General features: G+C 31.0%; 1 protein-coding gene across 1 annotated transcript in view; it reads left to right on the top strand.

The window, feature by feature from the left end:
* LOC106677165 (uncharacterized) overlaps nt 1-14,624 on the top strand; it is a gene marked incomplete at its 5' end in the record, with an annotated part of 298,497 nt that overhangs the window by 10,089 nt on the left and 273,784 nt on the right. Inside the window, 1 exon segment of the mRNA XM_067049284.1 lies at nt 8,938-9,033. Coding sequence (XP_066905385.1) covers nt 8,938-9,033 — 96 coding nt within the window.

Here is a 14,624-nt window from a genome sequence, read left to right as displayed (position 1 = left end):
AAGAGTAAATTTTCTAAAATATGAGCCTTAATAGAGCTATTTATGTTCAATAGTTCCCTGGATATAGTCTTTTAAGTTGCAACATTTCATAAAAACTGCTTTGAAAAATCAGTGTTTAGAGAATTTATTTTGAGAAATCTATATCTCAAAAATCATTTGACGTAAAGATATCTGCCAGCACTCAAATTAAAGCTAGTTTAATGTACAATAAAGTAGTTTATGAAGTTTATCATTCGTAGAGGTAGTAGCGTTCAAGATATTCGACAAAATGTTGATTTGTTGTTATTCGTTTAAAATTATTGATTTTTGAAAAATTATATCTCCGGGAGAATAGGAAGTAGGTCTACCAGAATTCAAAATAAAGGTAATTGAACTAACTTTAAAGTAATTTAAGACAGATATCTTCGTAGAGGTAGTATTTTTTATCATATTGACATATAAATATAGATTTGGCACATGAAATTTAAACCGAATAGGAGAGTAATACTTTATTCGTCTATGCTGCCTAAATACATGAGGTTGTAATATCACACAGCATACTTATGAATCCGTAATCGGACATATATAAATTATATATAATTACATGGTATAATATGATATAAAGAAAACAATTTTTTTTACCCACAGGTTTTCTTTCACATCAATTTCGGTCTATACACCAAATACAAACATTTCAATTCATTCCTTTTTTTCTTTCTCATTTCTGCTCCTCCAATTTCACCCTTTCAACAAATTCGCCCTCCGGAATTCACCCTTCTAGATCCTCTTCAGTGACCCGCTAAACAAATTCAATATTAGACGGCAATGTGAGATCAGACCATCATTCATTGTCACAGCAGTAGATCAGTCTACCAAGAACAAACAAATAGATTCATTTTACGAGAATAAGATTAACACATAGATTAAAAGGAAAATATAATAAAAAGTCGGTTACAGGAAGCACTTGAATGGATAAAGAAGTTATAAAAACATATACATATATATAATAATACTAATAAAATAAAACACACAAATCGACAGGTCCGCATATTAAAACAAATAAATCAAACAAAGAATAATCTCCGAGCTAATTCCCATGCAGGTGATGGTGTATGATCCCCAGGGAGTCCAAAATAATATTTTCCGCCAAGATCGCAATATCCCCAATGCTAACACCTAGGCCTTCTAAGAAGCTCCTTGTTCTATCTGGTATTGTTCAGCGATAACTGTAAATCAATTTATTTTATTTTATTTATATCATGAAAACTACAACACTATCGAATATAAACTAGATTACAGTACGTTTAACTAGGTTTAATTTGAGTACTATCAGGCATATGTACGTATTATGGTTTTTGAGATATAGATTTATCAAAATAAATTTAGTAACTTTTGATTTCTCATTGCATTTTCTATGAAATATTGCTTTTTTAAAAAACTATGTCTCGGGAACTATTGAACGTATATAGATCTTTTAGGGTTCAATTTTTAGAAAATTCTACTTTACATGATGCTCTGTGAGTTTTCTAGTGTTCATAGTTTTAAAGATATATTTTATATTAAATTTAACTAGCTTTAATTTGAGTGCTGGTAGACTTCTGTACGTCCAATGGTTTCTGAAATAAAGTTTTTTAAAACTCAAACTTATTGTCCGAACAACTCAATAAATCAATTTTTTTAGGAAATATCATAAAAATTACTATCCCAACTAAGGTGAAGGTCATAAACTACTTTATAGTACGTTAAACTAGCTTTAATTTGAATTCTCATAGACATCTATATGACACATAGTTCCTGAGATATAGATTTCTCAAAATTAATTAACTAACTACTAATCTTTCAGCAGATTTTAAAGAAATTTTGCTTTTTAAAAAGCTATATCTCGAGAACTATTGAAAGTAAATAGCTCTATTAGGGCTAATATTTCATCAAATTTACTCTTATTTAAATAACCTTCTTTTAAAATTGTTAGTGTTGTTGGTAGTTTTTGAGATATAGAGCTCCGAATGAAAAAATAATTTTTTTTAACGTTTTGAAACAGCCACCATTTCTTATTCTCCCTACCTATACTTAGCAAACTCGTCAACTTTGACTAGTAATTATACACAGTTTTCATTATAGTAATCAAAAATTGTGGTGAAATAACTGCCTTTTTTCTCTCCCGGCTCTTGTACTGTAAGATATAACTGAATGGTTCCGAGTGCTCTTAACAATTGTTCATTCGCAGAATATTTAACGAGATTTGTCATTACGACTTTTTTTATTTAAAAAAAAGTTTTTTTATTTACAAAGGATGTCCCAGGGTTGCTTTGATTTAGACGGTCTTTGATGTTAGCTCCAAGCTCTACCTCTATGATATCTGAAAATATAAAGTTACAAAGAACTGTCCAAATTTGTAATTAAATATTTTCCTTTATGTACATGAACCAGATGGCTTTTCAAGTAGTGAGTGAGTGACATTATTTATATTTCTCAATAATGTTTTCGATTTAATAGTAATTTTTTTGTGTACTATTGGCCTTTGAAAGGCATGAGTTCCTACAGGCAGATTGAATTTTTTTCTGTTTTTAAATGGATGTTGGTCCAAGCAATCAATAATAACTCAGTGATAGGATTTTTATGTGCTAAAAAATCCAAAATATGTACATAAATATGTGCTAATAAATTGTCAAATATTTTTTTTAAAATATGTAAATAATATGTATTTCTAAATTTTATATTATTCTACAATATATATTACTAATTTTATAACTTAACTGAATAACCGAACTCAACTTAACCGAAACTCAACTTGGAAGCGCAATCCTTTGACTTTGACTTAATTTTAGGCATGTTAAAATACAATCAAAAACAATTTAACTGGAAAAGGTCTAAATGCTGACTGGGGAGTGAAACAAGACTAAGATGAGAAAGGACCATGAGAAGGGGGAAACAGAGAAATGGATTGAGGAGTAAACAAACAAATTATAGGGAAATGCTACAGGAATAAGACCCTTGCTCTTTTTAATTGATTCTGAGAAATTCTCGATGTAATTCTGTGTGAAAATTTATTATTGCCACTGCTTTTAATTCTGAAGATTCTCCACATGTTTGTATCATGTCCTAATATCACTTACAGCAAATTTACTTGATGTGTATATATGTATACAGTTTTAAATAACAATAAATAAATCATATAAAAAAATATGCGAACATCCCAAACCCTCCAATCTCGCATCATCACCCTTGAAGAATGTGCCAAAACTTGAGGATTAAATTAGATTTCAATAAATCCCACCAAATGACATTTATCCTTCCTCCTAAACCCATGACTTCATGCAACACAGTATCCTTTAATAATACCCCCACTTATTCCTGTCGAATAGATCCGTTACTTAGGACTACACCTGGAGAAACGACTTGATTTTGTCTATCCATCTGGGTTTTTGGCCCTTCGCGTGGTTTTTTGCCTACTATACTAGCATTCTTTGTTGTGTAGAGACGTCCTGATGAATTGCTTGATGAGCCACATGTCCTGCCTATCTTAACACTGACTAGTCCCTGCAAGCAGTTCACTCTTAGTTCTTCTTCTTCCAGTGTTAAGACTCTGACTCCCTACCGCTCCTGTAATTTTATTGTAAATGACAAATTTTTTTTGTACGATACATTTACTAGGTATGTGCACAGATTATAAATAAAAAATTAACAAAACCTAAATTCTACAAAATAGGGAAACTGTATATACGAAAAAATAAATTTTAAAATTACGCATAGGCAAAATACCCAAAGGTACTAAATTTAGATCTGTTGTGGTTTCTGCCGAATTTCGCTTGAAAGATGGGAACTTCTATATCAATTTAGTCCAGTGGCTACAAACTCATAGATGTCTGCGGACCACTAGGCTGGAAATTGTATCATGTGTCCCAGCTCCTGCTTGGAGGAAACGAAGATCTCTCTTGTACAATATTTGAAAATCAGATTCCTTAAAGTGCATTTTGAATTACTTTAATTGTGCATTTGCCTACTAAAAATCTCTTATTTATTATATTCCACTTCAGGTTTAAATATGCATGTACACTTTTTTGAGAGTGGTTTAGTTTATTCTTAATTTAAAACAAATTTGATCCTTTTTTTTCTCTCAACCTTTATTCTTTAAAAATTTTCCAACGTTTCGATCATCAGGCCATTCTCAAGGATACCGCCGTCAATTTTCAATATTGAGAGAAAAAAAAGGATCAAATTTGTTATAAATTAAGAAATGCATGTACACATTATACGATATCAATGTGCAAAGAGGCTAATAAAATACATTAAATGATAGAATTCAAAATAGATTCCTTTTCTTCGCTTGTTACAAAATAATATTCCCACAAATGAGGGTAGACTTGCATTTCAATAGGAAAATAGTACCATATAATATAATACTAGATCAATCTAACATCCATTTCCTTGTCATTAAAGACATCAAATAAATTTCTAATTATGAGAGATAGTTGACCGTGGATGATGAATGAGGAGATGGTTGGGGGTGCGGTCAATGAAACACAAATAAGTACGATTAACTTATTTTAATGTGCCAACGTTTCGGCTAGAGTTTCTAGCCTTCTTCAGGGCTAAAACAGAACAAGATAACAACGACAGTAAGTATAGAAAAATAAAAAGGAAGTATAAACAGAATAATTTTACACATAAAATGAATAATTTTACAAAATAGAATTAATAAAATGAAGTGATTGAAAAAGTGGGTTAAATAACATAATTAAGGAAATGAAATAAAAATAAAGTTATATAATGCAAAGAAGTATGAACATATTAGTTATTATTAATTTAAAATTTAAATATGAAAATAAAATGAAAATTGAGAGGAAGAAAATATGTGTAACAATAATAGATGATAAAGAGGCAAATTATCAGTACAAAACTTATAACGCGGGTAAGGAAAATGGATAAAAGTGGAGAAAATAAAGAGTAAAATAAAGAAAGGGGAAATAAAATAAAAAAATAATAAAAACGAACCTGTTCGCCGGAAGATCAAACGCCTAATGGATACAGCGCTAATGACGGTCAAACTCAGAATTAAAAAAGCCGTTACAACAATGACTAAATGTTTTTTATAAAGAAAACGTTACGGGAGGGTGAAAATAAAAAATAAAAAGTAGAAAAATTTTAGAAGAAAAAAGCCTGTGAGGGGGTGATGACAAATGATGATAGGAAGAGTTAAAAATATATACGAACCAACGAATCCGTGTCATGGTTATTTAACAACAGTTAAAAAGAGGAAACGTAATATAGGTGGGGGACGACAAATGTGTAAGAAAAGGTAACAAATAAATTTCTATGAGCAAACAAATACTAAAAATCAAAATGCACTTTTTTTTTAAGGGAATGGTAAAAAATACACATATTTATAACATATTCAATTTGCTTTTATGATATAAAAAAAAAGTTCACAATACTTAGTTTTACTAAAAATATAATAATTCATAAAATTACATTGGAAGATAGATAGTTTACCGTATGAGGTAGATTGTAGGAAGATAGTCTAGGTGGCGGTCAATATAGTTTTCAAAATAGTTGAAGGAAACTATTTATTGTAACCAAAGTTACGCCCCACTTTGCAAGGCTTTGTCAGGGCTGTCAGATTCAAACAAAGATGATTACTGCAGTCGTATTTTTTCAACCTGAAGACCCTGACAAAGCCCTGCAAAGTGGGCCAAACGTTAGTTAACAATAAATAGTTTTATTTTAGTATTTTATATTGCACTCATATTACTTTCACAATTTTTAGAGTTTAAAAACGTCCAGAACAAAAAAAAAACATAAATCAAAAACGAACTATGAGTAACTAAGCTATCAAAAGACAACAGACAAAATGGTTTAGAGCTCAGCTAGTCTGTTGCGTGACGTCATTCTCCAATTAGCAGAGCTATTTACAGACTCTCAACCATATTAAATGTTATATTGCTTTAACATGCTAAAAGAAGGCAATATTTCTCCATTAAAAACACTTTAACATGTTAAACTGAAGGTCGTGAATACCCCTTATATTACACGGAAGTTAAGGAACCGGTATTATAAATTTAAACAATTGCCCCTTGCCCAACTGAACCTATGTCATTTTAGACATATGGTTGCATATGTCCACATTCTCTTTCAATTTTATAGAAAAAGAAACCCAATAAAAACGACTAGGTTCTAAGAAGGCCCCAGAGACCCTTCTAATAGCCCTTTCAAGCCCTTAGTATCCTATATCAATAGCAAGGGCTGACACTTAGGCAGGTACATGCTGTCATCTCACAATGGACTCGCATCAGTCTAACTATTTTATGTTTAACACATGAAAGTTAGTTCTCACAGGATCATGACTCTATTTCTTGGAAGCCTCACACCCTGCTTCTAGTCACGCCTTTTTCCCCCTCCCAGATATTTACTTCTAATTTCATAGGCTCTCTAGGCTCCGCCTAATTTCCTAAATTATCTGATTGGTCCAAACCCCTTCTCCTATTTCACTATTCTTCCTACCCCCTCTTCTCAAGTGTTCATATATATTTCCTAGACTAGATAGCTAAGTTAGAGAAGAAGAGAGACACACTGTAATAGTAATAGTAGTTCTTGTAAATATGTTAGAATAAAGTCATTTTAGTCTTCACTGATCTTTATGTTATTTAATTCGGAGATGGCTCACAACTATCGGAACTCTTGTCATAATATACTCTTATTGAAAGTTACAGTCATGACAGTGGTCTGGTGTGATAGTTGACAGTCCATGTAGCGCTAAAACCCGTTTACATTACGGGTTGTTAAACACTGCATGATCGTTAAAGTTGTAAGCAAAGTCATGTCAGTAGTTAAACAAGATTAAGTGCCTGTTATTTATTGACACAATAAATAACTGATTTAAAAATAATTAACAATTATGAAATTAAACTATCTCTTTTGTTCAGTTATAATCTACTAAATATTAGATTTTTAAAAAGCAATAACGCCATGTCTGCTTGGAACAAACAATAAAAGACTGAAGTTGAGTAAAATCAGCTAACTCCAGCCACACGCCCGCCTTCCAGCCATCTCCTGCCTCGATAGGGTTCTTTTTATATGATTCTCCTTCGCCAAAGCTTTATCGAGTTTTGTTCGCTACAGCCGGCATCTCCTCATGTATAAACTTGGAGGAAGGCGTATAGTGGAGACGATTCATTTCCAGGGCGAGTGACGCCAGAAATTGGGGTCTATTCGTTTGGTAGGCGTGGCATCCAGGACGCCATTATAAAACCGCAAATTTTGACTTATCCTTAGTTATATATTTATCGTTTATACTTGCTCACGCTCAGCGGAGAAGGGGGTGAGTTAAAGGAAAATAATAAAAAAATAAATATAATCGCAAAAGGGGAAAAAAAGACAAAACAATAAAGAATAAATTGCTCCTTAGGCGCCACGTTATTTTTTCTTGGAAATAATGAAAACCCCGAAACAATATGCCCAAAATATAACTGAAATATATCCTTATATAATATGACCACTGGCGAATATCTTTACATGCAGATAACAGAAAACCTAGGGGTGTTACCTCCCACCTGTTGAATTATCGTAATTTTCCGTGAACAACAACAAAAAAATATATAAGTAAATTAACAAGTTGAAAGCAGAGAAAGAACAGCCGAACTAAATGTAAAAAGTTTAATAATAAGAAGAAATATATGTAGATAGAAAGAAAAAAGAATTCTTATCAATTAATAAAACAATTAAAACTTATAAGTTAACTTAACCTTAACTTAAATGCTTAAAAAAAACCTTAATAACTATATTTACATTATTATCCAAAAGAGTATAAAAGTGAATATAAAAAAATAAAATAAAATTTAGTTCAAACCCCACTTCTAGTGTTAATCACCGTCCATTGAAGAAGAACACCATAATTTTGAGAAAAAAAACATACGATGACATTTCTCATATGGTGATTTTTCGGTTCAAACAGTAAAGACAGAGGGCCTTTAAACTATTACCACATTGAATTAATAATACATAATACATATATTAACACATTGAACAATCGTAAAGTGTTCCAAAAGCAAACTGTCACCTTCACAAAAACAAAACCCACTCGTCAGAACATATCGCTCGTGTTTTGTTTTTTCCATGACAACCGTAACACCTCTTGTCCACGCAGATCCAGATCTGTTTTTATTTCACCATGGCAATCGTAACAATATATGACAGTTGACTGTTGAAAGTTCATGCCACAACCCGTGAGCAAGAATCAGCTAGAAAAAATTGAGAGTTACTCAAAGCGTGCTCACATTTTGTTATTAACATTGGTTTTTTAAATTACTATTAATTCTCAGTCGTTTTTCTGTTATAAACATTGAACATTCTAAAAAAAAAAATACGTTTAATTTTTGTTTAATAAACAACCTTCTCTATTGCATCAGAAACATTTATTTATATCAAATTTTGTACTTTATTGTAAAAAAAAAAAAAAAAAACTATTTTTAATTAAAAAAAAGAATAGTTTGTTTATATGATAGTTTATTGTGTTAAGTTGATTTAAAATTAAAAGTTTTAAAAATTAATGAATTTTTGACACAATAGGGAAATTTGACATGTAATTAATGATCTGGATAGAATAGCAAAACGTTTTTAAATAATTGGATGTGAGATGTAAATTTATAATTAAGATTGTCTTTGAGGATGGCCGAAACGTCCAAAACTGTTGATGATATAATAAATAGTGTTAGGACTTAACGTGAACACCAATTGATTTATTTAAATTATAATTCACTTTATGGTTTATGTATGAACAAGATATACAATACAAACCAATCTGAGGTAACTAATACTAGGTCAGGACCTGAGGTGATATCATTTACATAACTTGATTGCTATTGACATTACATTTGCTATTACAATTATGCTAATAAATTAACTATCAATTTATATTTACACAATGCAAATAGCTTTCATGACAATGTAATTTATATGCAGGTGGAGAAAGAGTCGAAGGAGTATACCATCGTACAAAAGGAGCTGGAAGCTTTGCAGACGCAGATTAGTCACAGTCAGGCAGTCCTAGCATCATTGGTCAGTATTATATTATTATATTACTATAATGCTATATTATTATATTATTATATTACTATAATGCTATATATTATTATATTATTATATTACTATAATGCTATATATTACATTGCTAAATTGCTTATATTAATATATTACTATAATGTATCTGTCGTCACATTGAGAATCACTGTATCAAATAAACCTTCAACTGAAGGCCAATCACTAATTTTTGTTTTAAATTATTTATTTAATGTAATTTACAACTGTACAAAATAATACAATAGATAAATATGTAGTATATTTCATATACACTTGAAAATCTTGGGAAGGAACCACCCATTGGTGGTACTTCAAAGATTAAATTAAATTAGAAGGTCCCGTGGCCATCTTCTTTTCAGACGCCTCGGAGGAATATCAGGGATTGTTAAGGATGAAAGATTAAGAATTAATGGGTTAGTATGGGTTAGGAGTTTGGAATGAAAAGACGCATATCTGTTTTGGGTCAAATCTGCAACGAATGGGATGTTAAGGTCTTTGTGAATGAGTTTATTTGTGAGGTAATAAGGAGCATCAAGGATTTTGGATTGTAAAGATTGGATGCAGGAGGAATTTGATGGTTTGGTGGAGCCCCAGAACTCAATTCCATATGTCCAAATTGGTCTGATTATCGTAGTTTATACTAATTTTTTGTAGCGAATGGGCAGTTTAGAGCGTTTGTCAAGTAAGTGTAGCAATCGGAATCTACGAGCAGTTTCTTGTCGTTTCAGTCTTGTGTGTGGATTCCAAGTAAGTCTCTTGTCAAGATGGAGTCCTAAGTATTGAATCTGTTCAACAGGCAATAGTCAATCACTAATTCACTTTGGAATGTGCTGGTTGGATTATTATGTGTGAACTATATCGAAGAAATTTAACTGAAATAAAATTGACTTAAAGTGATATAAAAGTAATCTATTGAGAAATTTACATAGTTGTAGAAGGTGAACAAGAGAAAACATTTCCCAAATCTATTGTATGGTTTATATTGTTAAAAGGTGATGGCCAGGAGAAAGCATGGTTAGATTAGATTAATTTTATAATTTTGAATCGGGACCATTGAAAAACAAAATTGTCCCAAAAAGAAAATATTATAATCTGTTAAAATAAAGGTAGTTAACAACAAAATTCCACTAATCCCACTTTTAATTTATGAAATAATAAAAATGGAAATTTGATATTAAATGAGCCATTATCTTCACGTCCTTTCTTCATAATTTTAATTTATTTATCTTCATTAACCATTCTATAATGAAAACTAACATAATTGAATTTTGAAACAATGGACTTCACACAGAATTTTTGACAGAAAACTAAACTAGCCCCCACCACAAACACTTCATCACTTTCAATACAAATTTGCTTAATAAAGTTTCAAACTTCTATTCTTGTACAAAATAAATTTACAACAGTTATTAGTAAAGCGTTATTAACATTTATTGATCCCGATCGCTACCAGAAATATCCTAAAAGTTTTACAATAATTGTAATATACAATTTTGTCAACAAAAGTAGGAATGTTAATAAAAAATGATCGCTACCAGAGATATTGGAAAATTTATGTAATTTACAATTTTATCAACAAAAATAGGAATATTATTAGCAAATGCCTTTTCCATAGTTATAAAAAAATGTTTTTAATAATTTATTTATTGTTATTTACAACTGTATAGAAATATATACAACAAGTTAATTTGCTGTAGGTGACATAATGATATGATACAAACATGTGGAGAATCTACCCATTGATATAACTCTAATAACATTTCTAGAGGAAAACAACTCGAGGCCATCTTCTTTTCAGACGCCTAGGAGGATTATTAGGTAATGAAGGAGAAGCCAGGTTAGAAACTAGTGGATTTGGGTGGTTGGGAAGTTTATCATGGAATGGTATCTGCTTCTGGCCAAATCGGCAACATATGGGACATTGAGGTCCTGATGGATGACTTGATTTGTGACAAAGTAAGGAGCATTAAGGATTTTACGAAGGATTTTGGACTGTAAGGATTGAATTTGGGAGGAATTTTATGGTTTAGTGGAGCCCGAAAGCTCAACTCCGTATATCCAGAAAGACCTTATAATAGTCACTTAGATCAGTCTTTTGTAATGGATTGCCATTTTAGACCGTTTGTCCAGTAAATGTTGTAATAGTCGGAATCGACGAGCAATAAACAAAATTTAATTTAAAATTATTAACAAAGTCATAATTGAAATTAAATTGTTTTGGTAAAAACGTTTCATGCAGCTTGGATGCCAAGTGTCCAAGTTTAAACTCATAAAAAAACAAATTAGTCGATAATTTCGTGTTTCCATGGTTATATTTGATGGCATACTAAATAATGTTTAACAAATTGGAATTATAGTAAATCTATATTTATATAAATCCCCGAATTTTCAAGTATAAAAAAAACTTATGAACATAATTCAACGTTTTTGGTTTTTTGCTCAGAACGTATACCTTTTTTTCTCTTTTATTGTATATTGATCAATCCATCTCTTTCCGAAGAATATGAAAAAAATATCACTGATTCCATTAAGCTATATGATATTTACAAAAAATTATAAAAACATAATTTTACTTAGGGTATAGTATTTCAACGATATTTTTTTTTTTTTTTTTTTTAGGAAAAAGCAAATAATATTATTTTTTTAGAGTCGTCTCAAACTGCTATAAAATATTTTTTAAGGATATTAAATATTGGAAAATTTTCATCTTGAATTATTTGCAGGAATTAAAAAAAAAATTTTAACGCACTTTGATGTCAGTCAGTCTAAGAAACAGTAAAAATTTTATTTTCGTTCCTGATCGCATATATTGGTTTAATTTTTGTTAACAAATCATAATAATAAGTTATACTTAAATGTTTAATTTTAATTAAATACAATAATTTGTAACAAACTATGAATTAATAAAATATAGCAATAGCGAAGCATTGCCGGGCCAGCTAGTATTATCATTAAAAAGAGAATAATTATATTCTGTAAATCTAAATGCAATAAACAACAGGACACCACTAATCCAACTTTGAATTTCTGGAATAATAAAAACGGACATTTCATATTAAATAACTCAATAACTTACAAAACAAATCATACTTTATCGAAAATATTCGAGCTACGAATCGAAAGATAAGTTTTGAAATTGGTCTCTAGATAAATACCACTTGAGCTGAAATCAATACTGCATGACCTTTGGGAACTAAACCTTCCCTTTGTTTATGACCAACGTACTGGACCCTGAGGAATAATTGGTTCTTTTACAACTGACACTTCACAGCTATATCTTAACCAGCCTTGGAGAAAGAATAAATGTCCTGATTTGATTTATAGGCGTCGATGATTTTAAAGAAATCCTTATCCGAGCTTAATAAATTATGTTGATACATTAATATATAACTCTAAGTCCTTTTTTTGGAAAATTTAGAAAACACCAAAACGAAGTTTCTAATACTTGTTATTACATAAATTTATCATAATTTGTTTGGACGTTATTGTACCTTTTTAACTGTCTTAAATCAATTACTGAACTGAGAACATTTTGGATTGGAAGTAAAACTGTACAAAGAATAAACTTGTATATATAATTCTTGAAGAAAGTAGTTGTATTTGGTGTGGAATCCGGCAGGTGGGCCTAGTGGTCCTTTTGGCCAACTCCAGACGGCTACCTGGAGTGTTCATATTCCGGTACCGCCGAAAAATGAATGTTTAACTGCCGCAGGTGGGAATCGAACCCATAACGTTCCGAACAGAGCGCACTGGGACCTGCACCCCAACCCGCACGGCCGTCACGTTCCTAAGTAGACCGGCAGAAGATTGTTAAAATAATATTTTATTATTAATCACATGCAACTGAGCTTGAACAGAAGTAGGGTAAAATACATCTGAGTAGGAACAATATTCAACTTGCTAAAACAATAGAATTAAATAAGGGGACTTTTTCTATTTTCATAAACGAAAATGCTAATCGTTTGAAACCAAAACAAACCTTTCTCATCCCTGCATGTAACCTTCCCTCATAGATTAAATTATTTTTTTTTAATTAAATTTAAACCGATTGTAAGTTTACCAAAATATTTTTGAAATTGAGCGGAGCTTATAGTTTTTATACAATTTTAAAATCATTGCTGAAAGCAGTTCATAATTATAATTTCTACTATCTCTATATTATCACTTGACTTATTGTTAATTTTTATTACTTGGGGTTTTGCAAACGATAAATTATTTCATCTTCAGAATTAGGTTTGTTCTCAAAATAATGAGTTTGAAGAATATTTATAAAGACAGGAAACTGCTCGTCGATTCCGACTATTACAACATTTACTAGACAAACGGTATAAACTAACAATCCATTAGAAAAGACTGATCTACATGACTATTATAAGGCCTATCTGGACATACGGAGTTGAGCTATGGGTCTCCACAAAACCATCAAATTCCTCCCAAATCCAATCCTCATTGGCCAAAATCCTTAATGCTCCTTACTTTGTCACAAATCAAATCATCCATCAGGACTAATGTCCCATATGTTGCCGATTTGGCTAGAACCAGATACCAATCCTTCCACGATAAACCTCCTAGGCGTCTGAAAAGAAGATGGCCTCGATATCTTCTCCTCTAAAAATGTTTTTGTATTTCTATCAATGGGTAGATTCTCCACTTGTAATTGTATCATGTCATTATATCGCTTACAGCAAATTTACTTAATGTATATATATTTATAAAGTTGTAAATAGCAATAAATAAATTAGTAAAAAAAAATTTTTATAAAAAAAAATTGACTGAGAATTAATATTAAAAAAAAAAGTGTTAGCGTGCTTTGAGAAACGCGATTTTTATTTTAATTCCCCTTAATGCCTTCTGGCCTCATCCTCCTAGAAGCGTACAACCTGTATACTGCTCCTTCCTCCAAGCATAGATACGATAGTTAGTTCACATATACTCCGCTTAGTGCGCTAGAATCATGGAATGTTACAGTTATCTACCCTAAATTATGATATACTGTACATATATAAAATTCGAACTAGGTGTTTAGGATTAGGTGTAGATAGTTGGCCGTAGATTAATAAGTTGAGAAGACGGTCGAGCAAAATAAAACACAAACAAACAAAAAATTATTTATTCCTGCCGACGTTTTGACCTAATTTTCACTATAAAACAAAAAAGTTAACAACCATCATTCAGAAAGCATAAAATTAAAAATAAATAATATACTAACAAATTTAGAAATATATATAATAATTAATTCAAAAAATAGTAGATTAACAACCATGGGATAAGACAGTAACAGCTTTATAAAACAGATTTTTCTTTTTAATATTTATTTATTGGTAACCCACCATTGGTAAAACCATTGGTAGCACTCTAATGACACTTTACATTAGCTGGTCTCGTGGTCATCACTTTTCAGGCGCCTCGGAGGATTGTCAGGAATGGAAGAGGATGCAAGGTTAGAAACTAGTGGGTTTGGGTGGTTAGGGAGTTTATAATGGAAGGAATAATATCGGGTTCGGGCTAGATCGGTTACATAAGGAACATTTAGGTCTTTATGGATGGTTTTATTAGTAACAAAATAAGGA

This window comes from Halyomorpha halys, unplaced genomic scaffold (assembly GCF_000696795.3).
Source record: "Halyomorpha halys isolate HHAL.00 unplaced genomic scaffold, Hhal_1.1 Scaffold89.1, whole genome shotgun sequence".
Lineage (NCBI taxonomy): Eukaryota > Metazoa > Arthropoda > Insecta > Hemiptera > Pentatomidae > Halyomorpha > Halyomorpha halys.
Note: the sequence above shows the minus strand (reverse complement) of the source record. Positions and strands in the feature narration are given on the sequence as shown.